Source organism: Candoia aspera, chromosome 1 (assembly GCF_035149785.1).
Source record: "Candoia aspera isolate rCanAsp1 chromosome 1, rCanAsp1.hap2, whole genome shotgun sequence".
In the NCBI taxonomy this organism is placed as follows: domain Eukaryota; kingdom Metazoa; phylum Chordata; class Lepidosauria; order Squamata; family Boidae; genus Candoia; species Candoia aspera.
Window position 1 is genome coordinate 47,135,132 of NC_086153.1, and position 20,858 is coordinate 47,155,989.

The 20,858-nt window shown below is 41.2% G+C and overlaps 1 protein-coding gene across 2 annotated transcripts; it reads right to left on the reverse strand.

Annotated features, from left to right (window-relative positions):
- Nucleotides 1-371: 371 nt before the first annotated feature.
- On the reverse strand, nt 372-14,554 carry BATF3 (basic leucine zipper ATF-like transcription factor 3). Of its 2 annotated transcripts, XM_063290123.1 has the most exons (3): nt 14,099-14,554; nt 5,063-5,167; nt 372-1,133 (listed from the first exon to the last, which is right to left on the reverse strand). In XM_063290123.1, exons 1-3 carry the CDS (start codon nt 14,165-14,167, stop codon nt 948-950), a joined length of 360 nt encoding a protein of 119 aa, XP_063146193.1. In that variant the 5' UTR covers nt 14,168-14,554; the 3' UTR covers nt 372-947. The 2 variants fall into 2 exon arrangements, with proteins under 2 accessions (XP_063146193.1, XP_063146184.1); XM_063290114.1 differs by lacking the exon at nt 14,099-14,554 and having other exon boundaries at nt 5,063-5,372.
- Nucleotides 14,555-20,858: the final 6,304 nt, after the last annotated feature.

Sequence of the window (20,858 nt, forward strand, 5' to 3'; positions counted from 1 at the left end):
TAAGTGAAAACAATGGCTAGTAACCACCCTCCATGTCCTTACTTTATGCTGTGTATGTTTGTTTGGTCACATGAAAAGAATCTAGTTAGAGCTGTTGCAAAACTAGCCAGCCACCATTTCCAGAAGAGGACACAGGACCTGCAAGGGAAAGTGAGCAGGAGTTTCCACCCAGAGGAATTGGGCTGCCACAGGCTTCATAGGGTTACAGTGTTTCAAAGAGTTTTGAAAGAAAATACTAGCTTTGTTGCAATTTCAACACCGTTGTGGCGCAGCTGGGAAATATGTGGAAGTTCATAATCACTGCAGAAAACCAAACTTCGAAGCCTTGGAAGAAATGCCTCCCAAACCTTATATGCTACTCAATATATTCACATCTAAAAACAATCTTAAAGCTAGATCCTAAAATAAAATAATCAGGTTTTCACATAACTTGAGGTGTTTGTCACCAAAGAAAATGGAAGAGGGAAAAACAGACAGGGAGTCAGAGTGCTAGGAAGCAGAAGCGGTCCCTGTCTCTGACTATGGCTTGTCACATCTACGATCCCTTTGGTTTCGAGCCCTCTTCCCCATTCCCTATGATCACCAGCAAATTCTCTATAAAAATAAGGACTAGACATCTACATAGTTAAAACATGGGATTGAAGTTAAAATACTTCAGATTCTAGCACTTCCACTGCACAAGGTTTCCTATTCCTTGCTGAGTATGGAACGCACAGTGGAAACACGCAGCATGTACCCTGCTCAGTTGAAAATTGCTCCCATAAGCCTGCAGCCCCATGGCTCTTTAACATCAACATTCATTCTTGACGGCTGGCAGACCCCAAGGTAACAGTAGAGGTAGCGCATGCTGCTTTAAGGATTTGTGTTCATGAAACATAATGGCCCAAATGAAGGGAGTGGAGGGTCTTGAAGGCTTCTCAGTCCTTCAGGTTTCTCAGGAGGGAGCCTTATCTTGGCAAGGGACCAAGGAGGGCTTCATGTCTGGGAATCAACCCAAAGTTTAAGGAGCAGTGCAGCAAGGGACAGATTTTCTCATGGTTCCTCAACACGTCACTCAGATGTTTCACTTCATCTGTCAGCTTTCCAATCTCTCGTTTTAGAGAAGTGTTCTCTTGTTCAAGGCATTCATATTCCTGGAATAATTGATAAAAATAAACAAATCAATGCCACAAGCAAGCAATCCATAATTATCTATTATTTTTCCTAAACTACTTCTCTTCATGAAGTGTTTAAATTCTCAAAAAGGAAATAAACACAAGAAACAGAAAGTGAAAAAAAAGATACAATTATATGAAAAATCTACTTACTTTGTGAGGTACATAGATCCTATTTTACTTTCTTCCCTCTTTGGTTTAGGTGAGCAAGTAAGACATTTTTGTTCGACCAGGCTTTTCTTGTATTTTAATTTTACCTACTTAAAGTATAGTTTATCTGTATTGTTCTATTTAAAATATTTCTAAATCAAATTACCATTCAACTAATCCCTAAGTGGCAGTGTACCAAGCAGAACAGAGTAAATCATACAGCAAATCAATTTTTTCCAATAAAACCATTACTCTTAACATCATCTGTGTAAGAAATCTTAATAAAAGCAACAGAAGTCCCCTATCATGGGAAGACCTGAGCAAAGATGAATGTCTTTAACTGTCCTTGAAAGTGGAACATATGGTTGGGGTTGGTCAGTCCAAAGGGGAGGAGCCTAGCTGGGAAAGCTCCTTTATTGGTCAGCATCTGGCGAATGGGCTGCCATCAAGGAAATCTCCCTTTGTGACCTTTAACATCCCACAAAAGGGATAGCTTTGGATGTTCTTTTCAACTGCACTTACATTTTATCATTTTATCATTGTAAACAAGGGGTGCAAAATCTGAGACTTCAGATCTCATATTGCTTGCTCTCCCCAAGCCCTGTTCAGCTGTAAAAGTTGCTACCCAATTGTAAGTTTTAATTCAGCAATGGTGGAAATCACAAAATATATGGGAAGCTATTTTACAGTTTTTAATTAAACTAACTTTATTTTAATTACATTTAAACATTAAATTAAACCAGCTCAAGTTTTGCTTTTGCTTTGTTCTCTATATTTGGGGGAGCTCTTGGCCATTGGCTTAAAAAATTGTGGTGTACCCTGATATAAACCACTGAGGGCAATTTGTAGAAATGAAAGGCATCAAATATGATAAATAAACATTAAACCTTCATATTTAGAGGCATTATACTGTAGCTTTAAATGCCATAACTGTGTAGCAAATTGTGGAGAAAAACTAGTTGTGGGCTTTAGCTTGGAATGACCTAGCTGGTTTTTCCAATTTTCTTCTGTGAGAACACAGCACTAGAATCAGATCTCAGCCACACACAGGTGGACAGACTCCACAGGCACCAAGTTCAAGCTGTAAAACTCAGGAATGTGTGATTTTCTAAGAAATACCAAGTGGATATTTGACATTTTCAGTCATTTGTGAATCCAGTCATGAAGGAGGCTCTAAGGAGGCTGCAAATACATCATTAAAAAGGAAATGCAGCAGAAAACAAAATAAAAGAGGACACAGATTTCTTTTAGATTTAAAAGAATACATGCACTAACTTATGAGTAGAGATGTATACTTAAATAACAGTAGTTTAAAGATACATGGAAAAGATTGTGGCCCATCTTCCTCAGAGAAAGGACTATTTCTGTGAAAATTATCTCTTGGACATCAAATGTGGATTAACTTCAAAGTTTGGCTGATGGGGACCTATAGATCAGGGAAAGCAGAAGGCAAATCTACTGGTGGAACAGTGAACACTGAAGGCCTTGGATCAGCAAAGATTCCTGATTCCCAGTTCTTTAAGAATAGCAGCAACTAAACACCTCTCTCCCTTCTCATAAATTATTCTGATGAAATGAAACAAATGTGGGGTTAACTCAGAATGGATATACTGTATTTGTTTCCAAACTGACAGCTCCTACTGCTGTCCAAGGGTATCATCCTACTTTTCCTTACTTTTTTTTCCTGATAAGCAAAAAAGATGGATGAACTGGAAGGAAAAGATAGGAGAATTCCAAATCATAGATGTGGATTCACACACCTTGCTAAACCATGATCTACTTAGGCATGGTTTATAGCAAGGGAGTGTAACTTGTCAGGCCAAGGGCTGCAGATATATTTGAGATACACTTGGGTGACCACATTTCAGAAGTAGGTGGGGCTGGATGAAAAAACTGGTCAGAGACACTGAACATTGTTTTCAGTTTTTAGAAATTCCAAACATGCATATGTGAACATGCACACACAAATGCATATACTTGGGGATTGAGGGAACTGGGGAAGTAGGACAACAGAGACAGAAAGGAAGGGGCAGAAATGTAGCTTTGAGCTTTTGGAGTGGCAGCAGGCTGGTGGTCTGGAAGAAAGCCAATGAGACATTACAGGCCATGCCTGGAAACCTGCCAGGCCATCAACGTCTGTAGTTGTGTGCATGCAGTTTACTGAGTAATCCACAAGTGGCTGAATTTGCTCAATCTCCTGATCCACAAAGAGTGGATTACAAATCACAATGGGAGGATCTGCACACCATGGTGAGCCAAAGCCAATCACACCAAAACCTGTTCACTTTCATTTGGGAACCCCAAAACAGGACCCGGCGATCCGATGACCAAAGCACCTTCAGAGCTCCATTGAATGAGCTCAGGTCTCTTGCAAGGGAAGGGCAGGCCTTTGGCACCAGACTTCTGGTGAAAAGAGAAGTTGCTCCTGCAAACATCGGATCTCCCTGTGCTGGTCTTTTCTGTCAGCTTCAACCAAAGCACGAATGAGCAGCTATTTTTGAACCCCAGTAAAAGAAAGGAAAGAAAGTGGGACTCAGAAAAAAAATTGCTTTACAAGGCAAATGTACAGCAAGTGGATAGTTTCCCCCCTGACTGAATGTGGCTAAAAAAGAAATGCAGCAATGTCCTTAACAAAAAAAGAAAAAAGAAAAGCCATAGCTGCTCAGCCACCATGACCAATATATTCATTAACTGCCTTCTAGCATGAATGGAGTCCAAGAATGGATGAATAATGTGCTTTCTTCCATAGAAAGGACATGCTGGACTCTGGTCCTCCCCACTTATTCATCATTTTACTCAGTTATAGTCATGATTGCTCATATGAAAGTGTTGAAGCATTGATAACAATCTCAACGTTGGTCAACACCCTTGCTATCCTTGCACTCTATTCTTTAGAAGCCAGCTTATAATCATCAATGGTTCAGCTGGAAAGGAGAGCATGAAGAAAATGCCGCCATGTACCTTAAACATACAAGAAAGGGGGGAAAAGACTAGTTTTTTAAAAAATCATAATACTACTACAAATAGCTGCCCATGCCCAGTTGTCTGACTATCAGTTATAACAAGACTGTTTGGAAGAGATTTCTGGGGAAAAATAAGATATAGGTCCTAAAATATATAAATTCTAATACCCTGATTCTGTGTGCATAGTTTAGGCTGCTATCCTGAAAATGCCAGGCTGGTCTAGGGTAAAACATTAAGCTGTATGAAGCAGAGGATAAAAAGGCACCCACACTGTTCATTCCATGTCCATAAGCCCTGGGCTGGCAAGTGAATTCATGCTGGCTGGGGAATTCTGGGAGTTGAAGCCCACAAAGTTAAAGTTGCTGAGGTTGAGAAACTCTGATCTAGAGAATACTCACTTGGGAAGGCTGCCTTTATGGATAAAACTTGATCACACAAACTTAGATCAGCGCTCAGTTTTTAACTGAGGATGACATTCCCTGCCTCTGAGAAAGGGGGATCCATGTTGATCCATAAAAGCTTATTAAACCAAGAGGATCTGTGTGAAGGTAAAGAAAAAAATCAAGATGGCAACTGAAGCCCCACCATTTTTATGTGCGTTGCTTATATGACACACATAAGAGGTGGAGCTTTGAACACACCATGTGTCTTGTCTTTCTTATTCCTCCCCCCACTGTGGACACCCCTGTATTAAGTAGCTAACTATCTGTTAATTCTTCAGGTGACCCAGGACTAGTTTTGCCTTTGATAGTGATACTATTTGCTGACCAACAGGAGGCCAGTGTGCCAGTCACCTCATGGAGTTTATCTGCTTTCTGAGTTTGTTTCTTTCGGCTCCTCTGGGCAGCCACTCGGTTCTTCTCTCTCCGTCTTACTCTTCTTTCATCATCATCGTGGCTCTGGTCAAAAAAATCAGAGTATGCTTGGTTAGTTAATGATTTAGTGCTCTTTCTCTTTTTTTTCCAAAAATCCCTTAACATCCAGAAAGCCAAGGAAGCTATGCACTGACAAACACTGAAAACCATGTGAGCCCTGATCACGTTTTCCAAGAGCGACAGACACTGATATTTCCATTGTATCGGCTGGAAAAGTAACTTACAGATAGTCTTGTTGGTATATTGATGCAAAGAGTCGGTACAAGAACCCTCACTGGTTCAGGTTGTGGGCATTTTGGGTGAAAGAGAGCTAACCCTCTTCTCCCCCACAATGACCATTGCAGGGCTTCCTAGGAAGTGGAAGTGAGTGCACCAGAATTTGCTTTCTTTTTCCTGAGAAATTTGAATGGTTATTTTAAAAAAGTAAAACAGAACGAAGGAAGCAAAACCATCAAGGTTTTGAAGTGCACTGATCACACCTGGATCCTCTCTTTCCTCCAAGAAATGCTCGCAAATACACATTTTATTTTATCCTCTTGTGAGGTGAGGTGAGGCTGGGCTGAGTTAGTGCTGCTGCAATAACACAGTAGGCATAAAGACCCACTGGCTGCATTTGCCCAATATGTTACATTTATTAATATTGTGCAGCTTAGCATGCTGTGTGATCTGAGTCCATCTGCTTAGAAAATAGGCTAGTTCAATTCACACTGTGTTCTGTGAATGCAGCCAATGCCTATCTAGCTACCTGTGAGTTTCAAACAATTTCACTCTAGAGGCCTTAATTTATTCATTAGATTTATACCCTGCCTTTCCTCCAGGAGCCCAAGGCACTGTATACAGTACCTTCTCCTCTCAGTAGTTCGTATTTCCAGACATTGCCAGTATGCCAATACATTCGCCTTCTTTTCCTCACTTCTAAACTGAATCTGTTATTTTATGCTGTTTTGTATTGTTTTAATCTAAAATTATGTTTTAATTTTAATTATTGATGGGAAACCAGTTCAAGGTTTATAATAATCGGAAAGGATGTACAAATAACTCTCTGTTGGTTTCTCCCCAGGGGAAAAATTTATTGAAATACAGGTAGTCTTTGTTTAGCAACCACAGTTGGGGCTGGCAACTCAGTTGTTAAGCAAAGCAGTTGCTAAGTGATACCGTGACTGTGCTTATGATCTTACTTCAGCTTTCCTTTGCTTTACAGACTTGCAAAGGTCATAAATGTGAGGATTGGTTGCAAAGTGATTTTTTCACCACTGTTGTAACTGTAAACAGTCACTAAATGAGGCAGTTGCTAAACAAGGACTACCTATAAGAAAATAGCTCCATAATGCTTTTTTTGATGATAATTCTAGGAGCCCTCATGCAGAAGCACTTGAAGGTTGCAGTCCAGTACACCTGGAAAATATGAAATTACTTTTGAGTAGACAGGCATTGTCTACAAAAAATAGTTGTTCATGTCACTTGTTAATTAACTGGATTTACTTGCAGAGAAAGTGCATAGCCGAGCATTGTGCAACACCCTTTGCTGATCAAAGATAAATTCTCACTAAAATAGCCATTAATATGCAGTTTAGAGACAAGTTCCATATGCACAGTCCTTGTAGATATATCCTCAGAGAAGGTGACACTGGTGTACATACAGTTTTGAATCACAGGAAAATTATGTTCAGAGGCAACGTTGTATAGTTAGAGCACATCAGGCCCAAATTTGGGTTACTGGTACAAAATACTCCATGTATGAATTTAATGCATGGAATGGCCAGGTTTGAGTGGAGCATGTCAGGAGTATTTGGTCCTGATGCAAGACTGAACTATGCAAGTTCAAGACAGAAGTATTGGGTGAGGGAGCAGGAAAAAAACGAAGGACATTTCCCTGATCTTCCCAGTTTCTTTCTTGTCCTCCCTCCCTCCCTCCCCTTGGCTACCACTGTTGATAGACTTCAAGCAAAGCAGATCCAATTGCCCCCCTCTCCCATTTCTTTCTGAAAAGAAGTAGGGAAAGGAAGGTAATAGAAAGATCAGCAGGCATATTAGTGATGACAGAAGGGGTGGGATTGAAACTTTCAGGCCTTTTAATTGGGAGAGGTAGAGAGAATAGTTAAGCTGGTTAACTAGGAAGGAAGGAAGGAAGGAAATTTTTATTTATTTATTTAATTTTCTATCCTGCCTTTTTTATTTTTACAAATAACTCAAGGCAGCAAACATACCAAATACTCCTTCCTCCTCCTATTTTCCCCACAACAACCCTGTGAGGTGAGTTGGGCTGATAGAGAGTGACTGGCCCAAGGTCACCCAGCTGGCTTTCATGCCTAAGGCAGGACTAGAACTCACTTGGAGCATTACATTTTAGGGAAAATTGGGCTCAAAAAGTGTTTGACTAAAATTCTTGTGACTGTTTGATACTTCGTAACCTTTAACTGTGCAAAATGATGCATCCCAGGGCAACAATTTTTGAACCAAGGTACCTCAAATGGGCTAACTTACAGAATGCATCCCAAATCCAGGACCCATGACTCCTGTGGATTTGAAATTTGGCAAATTTTTAAAACATTTTATGACACAAAAATGATGATAAAACATTTTATGATATAATACAAAATGTCATAAAACATTTCCTGTGGTCAACTCCTGATGTTTGACTGGGCTATACAGTTCAATATTGGCTACTATCAAGGCAGATACATCTCTGAATGTCTCCGAGAATTTTTAAGAACTTTTCCAGTGACAGCAGTATACTAGAAGCTCTGCTATTGTTGAAGGCATTGAGGAATGTGGGAAGGGAGGGAGGGATCCCCGACCTCTTTCCTGCCTCCCTCTGGCCCCTGCGGCCAATCAGCTGGCAGCAAGGTCTGATGGGCGAGTGGCGATTGGCTGCTTTGGAACTGAGGCCGAAATTTTAAATCTCTTAATGGTGGTGGGCATTTAGGGAAGGATGAGGGAGCGACTCAGATGCCTGCTGATGAGGTAAGGCTGGCTGGGGGGCGCCAGCAGTCAATGGGTGGGCCCTCTTCCTCCCTCAAGGGAGGGGGCCCTTGGGGACATGCCAGAAAAAGATGCAGGGGTGCAGTTTTCCTCGTGGTTCCCTTTCTTTTACCTACCCCCAGCAAATTGGCAGGCAGTTCCACAGGTCAGCTGAAGAGGAGGCGGCAGCTTCACAAGGGCTCTCCTGAGGGTTGTGAGGGGAGGGCAAATGGCACAAACCTATATTGTATGTGGGAAAGAAGGAAGGAAGAAGGAAGAAAGGGAGGGATGGAGGGACGGAGATTTCTGACACTCCTTGCCAACTTCCCACAAATAAAGTTAATGGGGAAGCTGGCAGCAAATCAGAAGCTCCTCCCACTCCCATTGCTTTTTTGACCTTGGTCATTCTGTTTATCTGTTTAGGTAAGGAAATATCTCTGAAATGATGACCCAGTGGGTCACTGGTTATCTAGTAAAATCTAAAATCATGAATCAAGTACAAGATGTCTGTATCATATTTGGGGAGCAACCTGCCATGTGTAGTGGGGTTTCTGCTCTACTAAGATGGTAAATGTTTTGCATGTCCAAGGGAAATCCCCCTTGGGTATGTTGAACATTCCCAATTTAACTCATGATTTCATCCTGCTCAGCCATTCTTTCATCGCTCCCTGTTTCTCTCTTTTTTTTAAAAAAAAGCTTTTTTAGTATGAAAAAGAGTGGAGCCATAACGTGACGTCTAGGACATTTCAGTAAAATAAGATCAGTTCAAGAAATCACAACCACCAGTTAGAAGAATAATTTTAATGTACCCTTGCAGATAATATAAGTTTTATATTTGTGATCAGTGAGATGGACAGATGGATGGATGGATAGATAGATACTATATGGTATAGCGCTACTTAAAATATACTGAATTGCAATTCTCGTTTCAGAAGCAAAAAATGTGTGTTTAGAATATAGTTGATAAGACTGGAGTTTGAATTAGCTGTTGCTACATCCAATGCAACAATATTCTTGTTTTATTTTATACTTTTGTTCTGGTATCTGAGAAATTCTATATAACTCACACGTTGCCAGTTTACATGTCTCCTTTTAGTCCAACAAAATATCATCTTGCCTAAATCGTATTTTGTGTCCTGTAAGAGCAATCCCACTATTTCCATTTATATTTGAACTGCTTGTGGAATCCAATTCAAAATACCCTGGGTTTGAAAAGCAGACTTGACAAGCATAGGCAGGTACATTCTGATATTAAATCTAACCTCAATATAGGAGTAGATAATCTACAGGTGCATTCCAGGCACATCCTCATCACATATTATGTGCCTTTCATGGAAAAAGCCATGAGGAATAGAGTTTTTCACAATTAGCAATAAATACATTTTTTTTCCTGGAAGATTTATATAAATGAGTAAGAAATACTGTATTTTGACCTGTATTGACTTGATGTTGCAAAGAGTGAAAGTTCCATCAACTGCTGATTTCTACGAATCAGATAATGGACAGCAGCAACACAAGACAGAATCACAAAGGGGCATGAAACAGTCAGATCGATGTAATCATCATCATCATCAAGAGTATTTGAAATAGGAGGGAGTTACTCATAAATTACTTAGTAAGGTATCTAATTTTCCAAAGGAGTTTGTTGATCATTATGCATTCGATAAAGTGTGAGCTGAACCTTAGAAGGTAGCTCCTAAAGAAATTATTGCTATCACAATTTATAGAGACCCCTCCCAGCAAAATATCAAGGGCAAAGAAAAGCCAAAGGAAATCATGGAAGAAAAACAGAGGTACAAGTGAATGAGAAGCGTTTTGAATTTTCCTCTCAGTTTTGATTGTTTGGGTCACAAAGGCAAATGGTTCAATGTACTAGATTTGTAGGTAAGATTGTATCTATATCTTTCATTCTATTCACCCTTGCTTTTAATATGATAACTATTTCTTGTGAATATAACAGGAATTGCACAAACTAATATATTATTTAGGGTACATTATTTGGATTAGACAGGAAGGCAGGCAGGTAAGGATCTATGTTTTTCCATCTGAGAATTCTGTCTGGGAGAAAGGAGGAGTACAGTGGTGGGCATAATACCCTATGCGTATTCTCATCTGCATAAATCTGCATTTGTAGATTTCACAAATAAATGCACAATCTCATAGGCAAACAATCAGACTTGAATCCTTCAATAACCAGTAATTTTTGGAGCTCAGAAAATTTTTTACACTGGTACCAATGAAAATGTTTTGTTTATTTTTAAACTAACTCTTCTATAGGATGTGTGTCTTGGATAAGGAAGGCTGGAAGGCTGGACTGAAGGCTACTCATTCTGGATTTACTTTCTGAAATGGGGGTTGCTTTGGGAAAAATCACATCTCAATCAAGTATCTTTCAAAGTGCTGTGATGGGTAGAAGGGGGCTCAGAATCTACGGAGAGATCTGTTTTGCAGTAGATTTGTGGGGATTCATGACCCACGTGTATTTAATAAGAGAAAGAGGAAAATAATCTTCCCTCTCCTGTAAAATATATGGCTGGAACAGGGGAAAAATGCCAGTGGTGAATAAAGCTTTTTATATTGTTACAATGGAAGGATGCTGACATTCCAAACAAATTATATGCTTAATATCGTTAAATTTTATGTGTCTGCCTTTTGCTCCCAGCTCTAGTTAAGGATCTCAAGATTTGTATAAAGAATCATAATGGACCTCACAAGGCCTAGTCTGCTCTGAGAAAAGGTATAACCACAGGAGCATTGTTGGGAGGTCTTGCCATTATGAAGATTTTCTAGGCCTCTCTTTAGGACATGAATTCCTGACTTCACCCTTTCATTTCCTCAGGCTTTCAACAACGTTCTGTCCTATTTCCAAAATGCATTGCTGCTGTTTAGATTCTAACACTGCTGCAATTCCTCTTACTGGTTTTATTTTGGCTTCACACTCTGTATGTTAGATTTTAAACATCTATCATGTTGTACTGTTACACTATTATTTCAGGAGCTGCCCAGAAAATTAAAGAATAAGTCTATCACCCCACCTTCATAGCACCTTCAGAACCAGGTTGCTTCACCCTGAAAGACAGAACTAGTTCTGATTTGTCCACCCAGCATCTGAAATAATAACTAAGATTTGATTCATTCAAGAAAACAATAGAATAATAGCCACCTCAAGTCCAGTAAGGCATGTCAAGTATCAACAAGTATCCTTGGTGTATATGTATGTGGCAGTGATGGCCACCTGGAGAGGTTGGTAACTGCTTCCACACCAGAGTGCTCAGAAATGTCCAAGACCCCAAAGCAAGAAGACATTACAAGTGATGCTGGAGATAACACAAGCATGAGCCTTGGCCTTCCCAACCATGACAGATGCAAGTAGTTGCCAGGTGGTACATCTTGTATTCTACCAAACATTTGTTTTGAAGGTTTTAAATCATGTTCAATTGTTGAAAAACAAGTAGCTTTCAAAAAGCCATTTTTTTTCCAGGAGAGCAATGGGTGGGAGGAAAATGAAATTCTCCTAAGTAAGTTGGAGTTCTTATCTTAAGTATCTTAAATGGCCTGACTCATCCTATGCTCTGCAGTGCTCCCTGCCTTCTCATCCTTGGTCAAATCCCAGGGTGAGTATCAGGAAGAATCTCCTCCTAGGGAGGTTCTTCATCTTACGGAGCAGGGGCAGCGAAGAAGAACACAGAGTGATAGAGAGCTGAGTATCGGTGGGGGGACCCTCACAATATCCTCCTCCATTTCATATCCAGAAAGTGCAAAAATGAGAGATAGTTTGGTTGGAACTGGGAGACCATGAGTTCTAATCCTGGCTAAGGTAAACAAGCCAGCTGGGTGACTTTGGGCCAGTTACTCTCTTTTAGCCATAGGAAGAAGGCAGTGGCAAACCACTTCCAAACATTTTGCCAAGAAAACTGCAGGGACTTGCCCTTGTAGTTGCCAGGAATCAAGACTGACTCAAAAGCACACATACCCACAAAAGTTCAAAAATACCAAAACACATTTTTTAAAAATTCTGCAGCACCTCAGAGAATGGAAGAGGAAAATTGGGACATGCCTTTTGCATAAGAAAACTCTTGAGAAATTTGATTTCAGGCTGGGATCAGCTACATGTTACACTTAGATGAGTTTCCATGTCCTCTTGTGGGCACTACCCAAAACACGAAGACTAGTACTGAACCATAACAATGTTACATCCTGTATTATACTGACCCAGTTCAGGGTGGACCATGACAATATAGAAAGGAAATAAATAATTAAACAAATATTTAGGGTAATTGTCACCAGCATAGCCCAGATAGAGGTGATGTGCTCTGGAAAGTCTTTCTGTGACAGCATAATCCTGCAGGAAGGTAAGATGGTGTGGGAAAGGCAAAAGTGCCAAGCCACCACTTGGGTTCATAGACACTGCTGTGGGGCACAGCACAACTGCTTGCTATACACAGCTCTGCAGCAGTAAACTTCATCAGCTATGCTTATATCTGACTGTAACACTTCAACCTGTGCTGTACAGCTTATTTACCTTTCAAGAGCTGAAATGCCACCTTTAGCTTTTCGTCAGGGTAGCCTTAAAAATTGATTGAGCACATAATCAATCAAAAGATCTGATAGATTATCATCATTTAAACTGGTGGCATAAAGTACAGTAGGAGCCTCATTAAGGGAAAGGAAGATGGATCCCTGGTCCTGCTAAATTACTTTATCATCTTTGACTTCCTTCTGCTAATCTGTCACAATCCTACCTTGCTCAGTACATGCAAGAACAAGGAACACGCATTCGTTACTGACACTCCAGTAAGTGTTATAATTTTTCTTGCTCAGGAGAAAAGAGCCCCCCCTCCCCCCCCATTTTTGTCCTTCAGTACAAACCTGATTGCCTTGCAGTTTTGGTATGTTCAATATAGTTAACAAGCTTGTTAACATCTTCCTACAAATTAGTATATATGCTCAGTTCAACCACTACCTTTCCCCAACTGGCCTCTGCAAGACCCCTTACTGAACTCTGGAGACTCCTGCCAGTCAGTGTAGTTCAGTTTTCCTCAACCTTCAAATGGGGATGATGGGAACCTGAATCTGACACATCTACAGCGTGCTGGACTGAGTGGACTGGTACTGACAGTACTAAGCGAATGTGACACAGGCTAATAGCAGCAATGACTTTGTTCTTCACTGTTCAAACAGGGCCTGTCTTTTGGGGGGTTATGAAGTTTTCACTTGTCCATGACAGAGCTGGGGGACTGATAGCTTCTTGAGTACCCAGGAAGATTAAGGGCATCAAAACTCTGCTGAATCAGTCAAAGCTGCTCTCAAGTCTGGAACCCCACAGAGGGCTACCAGAGGGTAGGAGAAGTCAGCCTGCAGGATCTGGGCAGGTTAGTTTTATGCCTGGCTCCACCCTAGCTATGACAAGTAGTAGGTGAAGGCTAGCCTGGCCATCCACACCTGTAAAGTCCTGCCGGCAAGTTTATATACATGAAGATCAGAAGCTGCTGCGGAGAGGTGAATTTGTTCAAAGACCCCCCATCGCAGGATTTTCAATTCATTTCAAGCAGCGGGAAGTCCCGCCGGTTTCTCCCTTCTCTGACTAGAAGTTCCTACCTCCTCGGTTTCTCTGAATGAAGTCGATTCTGGTAATAAGGAGGGGAAGGGAAAGGTAAGGAAGGGGAAGGGAAGGAAGGGAAAAGGTCGGGCATGCCGCGCTATCCATAATTTTACGCACTTCTGCCACCTCCCTCTGCGGTTTCCCTCTCTCTGCTCTCCGAAACCTTAAAAAAAAGCCTTTTCCTCCGAGCGAAGGGCGCCAGCACACCAGCCCTTTCGGGGGGCCACCGCTGGTGTGCCCGCGCGAGCGAGGATGGAAGAACTGCTGCCCCGCGAACGCGGAAAGACCCGGCGATCGCGGGGCGTCGTGATCTGAAGAGCACTTTCTGAATCGCGGGCGCGTCTCTTCAACTTTTCTATCCCCTTCTCCCCTCCCCTCCGCGCCCCATTTACCTGCAGAGTTCCTTCGGACGAGGAACTTCGTTGCAAAATGCTTCCCGCAGTGGGGACCCCATCAGACATCCCGGCCAAAGAGAAAGAGTTGCTGCCTTGTACAGCCGGTCCGGAGGCCAAAGGACGCCTAAGGTCCCGGAGAAAACAGCGCAGGGGCAGCGAGCGCCAGGGACGCGCGTGGGGGACTCGCCACACCCGCCGCCGCCGCCGCCGCCGCCGCCGCCTAAGCGGAAAGCCCAAGCAGGGACATCCCGGGCGCGCGTGCTGCCTCAGAGCAGTCCCCGTGCACCTGCCCGCAGCTGCCGCCGCCGCGATTCGCCGGCTTCCGCAGCTGCTCTTCTCGAGCGAGCGCTCGGCGGCTGGGAAGACCGGGAGCCGCTGCTGTCGCCCTGCCCGGCGCCGCTCGTCTGCTCAACTCAAGTTCATGGAAATCACGTGGCGGCCTTTGAAACTTCAGGAGGGAACTGGCTGCGAGACCAGGAGGCGGCTTTTGGCAGAGCCAGCCCGAGGGGGAACTGAAAAGAGAGGGGCTTTTCCCTTCCTCCGCCCCGTTCGTGGGCTGTGGGTTTTGGGGTGGCTCTAGAGCCGGAATCCGCTCGGCCGGCGATCGGGGCAGGCCGAAAGCTGTCAGCTTGAGCGTGGGAGCTGTGCGTTCTCTCAGCCATCCTCTTTCCCCTTCAGAAGGGCCGCGCTCGTAGGGGCATCTGGCGACCAAAGATCTGTGCTGGTGGAGAACCGGAGGCGGTAACGGGCAGCAAACCCTGAGACGTCTGGTAGGGAATCGCCGCTTGCGTTTCCACTGTAAAATAAAGCGGAGCCGTTGACATACTTGATGCGTGTGCAAATGGCAGGGTGGCTGTGTTGTGCCATCTTTGAACCTCACCTTTTCACGAAAAGTACCACTCAAGGCAGTATAGTCTGCATTTAAACGAACAAATTATCACTCACAAAATAGACTGCGCCCACTATTAAAGATTTATTTCTGCTAATAATTCCTCTTAAAACGTTAACTGGCCCTGCGTCCACATTTATTGTGTGAGCTACCTTTACTTTTGTAGAAAGTTGGACTGTAAATTAACCTTCGAAAATACAAATTGAACTGGGAAATGGATACTTTTGAACGTTGCTTATCTCGTTAGAGGTATCTCCTCCTTTCCTTCAGAAACTCGAGATGTGCCTATCACTCTCTTGCCGCGTTTTCCTCACAGTCCCCCTACAGGGATAAAGTTGAGTTGGGAGAGAGTGACTATTCAGCCGTGGAAACCATGAGCTTTGATCTCTGCAGTTGTAGTCCATCATTAACCAATTCACTGCATTTGCGTTTTCTTTAGATGCACAGGCTTGCAGGAGAAATGTCTGGTGGGCAAAACATGCTTTGGAAGGTATGAAAATGTGACTTAAATAAAATAAAAAAAATAGGAAAAAGCACATATCTTTGACTTGCTGCTTAACTAACCCCGGAACCTTCAAAGGTTTTTAGGCTGCTTGTGAACCAAGCATAAGAGCGATTGGGTATCCTAGAACCAGATGAAGGAATTGAAATTCCACACAGAAAATTATCTTCTGCAGTCAGGCTATGAGGTCATTTACGTCTGTAGTTTATGCTGACATGCAACAGATCCACTGAGTTTCAAACAGGAATTTCTCACCACCCTAATTTGAAGGTGCCAGAGACTGAAATTTGGAGCTTTTGCATACCATGGATATATTGAGAAGAGTGTTGTTCAAGTTGAGCACGGCACCTGCTGATTTCATGGACATGTCCATGTTCAGTAGTTTTCTTGGCAGAAATATGGAAGTGGTTTGTCACCGCTTTCTTCAAAGAAGCTTTGACTTTCCAGTCCAGCCTACAGACCTGGTATGCCTGATTCTGCTTAGGCTCTTCCTTCCCAAAGAAGACTGAGAAAAAAGACCACTTCCACATTTAGTTGTAATAACTGAATTTTAAAATGTCACAACTATGTTTTGTAAAAAGCTTCTGCACTTACCTGTAATCTTAAACCAGGAATAGCATTGATATAAAAGATAAACTGGTAAGTTTTTAAAATTAAGCTGCAACTGATTTCGAGAGCAAAAAGGGCTATTTTCCATTGTCTTTTACATAGTAGAGATCTAGGTTCTGTTCACTGTGGATTAGCACTGAGATAGATTTTTATAGAATGCTTGATAGTTATTGCTCCATATTCTTAGTTTCAAGGACCTTGGAGAGAACCTGCATATATCACCCTTCGACATCATGCACAGATAAAATCTTATCTGTGAAATTTGTCAAGACGCCATTAAAAACTATATTCAGTTAATAGGATACTGAAGTCTCATTGGTTAGTCAATGGAAACCAAACTTTGTACTATTCACCACCAAACTTCAACTTTTTTGCTTATCTTGAGCTCAGTGATATACCATAACTATGAAGACAATATGCATATAAAGATTAAGCAACCAGTTTTATTATGTTTCCATCCGAGAACCTGAGCTATATTAAGAAAACAACCAGACTCCTTCTGATGCAATGCCAGTATATGGTCAAGTTAAAAATACAAAGTTGAATGTTGTGACATTTCAAGTGAAGAGATATTTTTAAGAGTTAAAAAAAGTACTGACTTCTCCTAAGTCAGCCGAATAGTGGCACAGCTAAGAAACAGAATTTTCTTCTTTAATTCGTTTAAAAATACATTGATTTATCTTCCATGAGTTTTCATGACTTTATGGAATATCTTCCATAAAGATATCCCCATTACCTATTTGCAAGGTATTTTAATGATTTTGGATTTTATAGAGCTTTCCCAACCAGAGGCAACACTACTCTTATCAAAATGATACACACATACACACACACTTCCTTGTTCAAAGATCACTGCCTTGCTTCCTTACTTTCTTCTCCAGCTTTGAAATCCCTCCAGTTATACTCTCTCTACAAAACTTAATATATACTCCCATATTCCAAGTGCTGTTATAAGAAAAGGACAGAAACAATTATCCCTCAATCATTAATCTTTTATCTTCTGAATCTTACACAAACTGCAGTACTTCAGGGTTCAGTCATCTGAAAGTAATTGCATTAAAAAACCCCATAGTCTTCAACAAAAGCAACAACGTATCTACAAAAAGAAGATCCTCTGATATACTGTATGGTATATTACCTCATTCGTAGACAATTCAGTGACAATTATTTGCGAGCAAGTTTAGGACTACAGAGACGAAGAGAACCTACACTCTAAACTTTTACTTTTAAGATAGGCTTTAATGAAATTCCTTCAATGATGTAACTAAGACATAAGTCATAAAAGATCATTCCTGAATTTAAACAGCTAAATTTAATTAATTCTTATTCATTTAAAGGAAACTCAGCATATCTACTACTGTAGAATAATGCCTTTCGGAATCATGAGCTGATAGAAGATTCAGATTTTAATGTCAAATTTAATGCATACGCAGTGGGGAAGTCCATCAGTTAAGAAATAAAAGCAAGTCACACTGTTTCATTTTCAGATGATCTGAATATTTGGGAGAATTAAATAATTCTGTTAATGATAGTTTTATTATTGTCTCCTAATTTCAGGAAAATTAGCAAAAATTGGAACAGCAATTAAAACAGCAAAAGTTTCTGAATAATACAATTGTAAAATACTAGAATCATCACTTTTGTGTATTAATAACAGAACTAGACCAATTTATGAGATGTTTTAATGGTTGAAATGTTCATTTTGCAGTTGGGGAAGAACTAGTTTGATAGTTTAGCTGCAAAAATGTTCATTTTGCAGCTAAATAGAGCTGGGGTAGTTAAGAAATTGTTTTAGTTTTAATGGGATTTTATTAGAATTTTATCGTATATTTATTCAAATTTTTATTGTATATTTATTCTATATTGTAAATTGCCCAGAGTCCCTCTGGTCGGAGGAGATGGGTGGTGACAAATTTGATAGATAGATAGATCAATATGGAATTTTCTTCTTTTGTCCTTTGATCAGTAGATCCTTGTAACAAACTCTTTTTCTTTCAGTCTTCTGTTTCAGAATTAATGGAAGAGTCCCCTTTTTGAGAAACCTACACTCACAGCTCTCTTTGAGCGCCAGAGTAGCTGAGCTTCTGTTTGAATCTGGGCTGCTGTATTGTACTTTTATTAAATATGTTCATTGGCTCTGGCTTTTTTCTCCCTTTTGATTTCGCTAATTCCCTCTATTTGTTCCAGGTGTTTTCCTTGTAAGATTTAAAATTCAAATTGCTACAGCATTAGGGCCAATGTTGCTGGCATTTCGGGTTTGTTTCATGGAGCTATCTCCCAATTTTGTAAGCAAGGACCAAGCCTTTTTGCTGGCATGTTGAAAACTCATTTGCTCCATGAGAGCGTGCCACTTTTCTCTTCTAGCAGAGTCTAGACACTGGAGGAGTTCATCAGCAACTTCAGGCTCATGATTTTCTGTGTATTGATTGTATAACTGTGCATTCTTGGCTCCAGCCTGGAATGTATATTTTTCTGTAGCCCCTTGGGATATGCTTCTTAGCTACAGAGAGAACAGTCCCACAAATCGGTTATAGTTTTCTGCCTTAGGGGGAATCCACTGGATGTTGTGGTTGAGTTCAGTAGTAAATGCTTCCCATTTGGCCTTTTGAAAGTTCCATCGAGGCTTAGGGGTCGATCTTACAATTGGAATCTGTACTCCAACATTTAACAGCACAAGTCTGTGCTGACTTCAGGGAAAATCTGGCAGTACTCCTTTGTTGCAACGTAGTGGTCTATGGTACGCATCCCTGGAGACGAAACATAAATCAGGGTTATAATCCCTACTCCATCTGGCCGAGTGGAATGTACCCTTGTCCTTCACGCACGTCATGGACCAAGAAGACATTTTCAGGGTCTGCCCACTGCGGTATCATTTCACCATCCTCATTAGCGTCTCTATATCCCCACATTGTATTTCGGCTATTAAAATCGCCCATGATTACTGAGGAGTGCAGTATGTTGGACAGTGCTCTATCATCCCATGGTTGTGCGGGTGGTTTATACAAGTCGGTGATTTCAATGTTGGAGATTTTTATTTTTATAAAAATTTATTAAAAAAATTATTATTTTTATTAAATCAAAAGGGAGAAAAAAGCCAGAGCCAATGAACTAACATCTGAAAGTAACATCTCAGAAGAATTTTCTACATCAGAAATCGCTGAAGCACTGAAAGCGATAAAATTAGGGAAAGCGGCTGGCCTAGATGGAGTATATCCTGAGTTCTTGAAGCACTGCGGGCCACACACTATACGCTGGCTCACACAATTTTACAATGATATCCAACGAACAGGGGTTGCCAACAATCTTTAAAAGAACAAAAATAGTTGCCATCTTAAAACCTGGCAAAGAGGGGAAATCTGTGGAGGATTTCAGACCTATAGCACTCTTGAGCATCTCTTACAAACTGCTGGAGAGGCTTATTTTAAACAGAATTAAACCTCTGGTCGAGGAATACATACCTATAGAACAGGCTGGATTTAGATCAAAAAGAAGCTGCTGTGACCAGGTACTATCACTAACCTCCCACATAGAAAATTCCAACAGAGAAAAAAATCTGTTGCTTTGTTTATTGATCTATCATTGGCCTGTGACAGTGTGGAGAGAAGGGATGATCTTAAAATCCTTAGGTATTGCGCCCTGTAAGAAAACAGCTACCCTACTCAACAAGATGCTCTCAAACAGATACATCGAAGTGCATCTGGATGGCCAAATCAGCCAGAAGTATAGGTTAAATGACAGTTTGCCACAAGGTTCTGTGCTGGCCCCACTGCTCTTCAATATATACACATCAGATTTAGCAAGTACTGTTGCAAAAAAGTTTATATACACTGATGATATCGCACTGGTTAAACAATCTGAAGACTTCAATACCTCTGAAAAAGTCCTCGAAAATGATTTAAAGGAAATGGATAAGTTTTTTGAAACAGAGATTAAAACCCAACATCAACAAAACCGAGATCGCTTGTTTTCACTTGAACAGACAAGCCAATTATACACCAAAAGTGGAATTTAGGAATCAGCTGCTGAAGTTCAATCACAACCCAAACTATTTAGGAGTGACCCTTGATCGGTCCTTAACCTATAGGGAACACCTAAGAAAAACTACAAATAAAAACCAGGAACAACATCCTACACAAACTCTCTGGGACTAGCTGGGGAGCAAGTGCTACAGTTCTTAGGACATCAGCTCTTGCTCTGGCGTATTCAGCAGCTGAGTATTTTAGCCCTGTATGGCTAAACAGTGCTCACACAAAAGCAGTGGACAACCAGCTTAACCACACTGAGGCTAATATCAGGAACCATTAAATCAAGGCCTTCCGAATGGCTACCAGTATTATCTAACATACCACCTCCACACATTAGAAGACAACTAGCCTTAAAAAGGGAGTGGCAGAAATGCGAGGCAAACCAACTACCACCTATACACAAAGACTGGCACGATCAAATATTTAGACTTAAATCTTGGAATCCACCATGGAAACTCGGACAGCAATTAGTCAGAGACTTTGACACTGAGACAGCATGGCACCAGGAGTGGGCAACTTCTACTGTAATCCAGATCTGTTTAACTTAGTGTCTGATCCAGCACAACGCCCCTATGGCTTTGATCTCCCAAGGAAAAACTGGACAGTGCTTAACCAGATTCGTACTAATCATGGCAGGTGCCAATATTGGAAACAAAAATGGAGGCTGGTCGATAATTCTAACTGTGACTGTGGGAATGTCCCACAAACTTTACATCACATCGCTATGGAATG

What these genes read in the sequence shown, in the direction of transcription:
- BATF3 (XM_063290114.1), bottom strand. Translation starts at nt 5,293, where the DNA reads ATGGTTTTCAGTGTTTGTCAGTGCATAGCTTCCTTGGCTTTCTGGATG. An exon ending in AAGCAGATAAACTCCATGAG is followed by an intron (nt 1,134 to 5,062) that starts GTGACTGGCACA and finishes CAATTATTCCAG; the next exon opens with GAATATGAATGCCTTGAACA.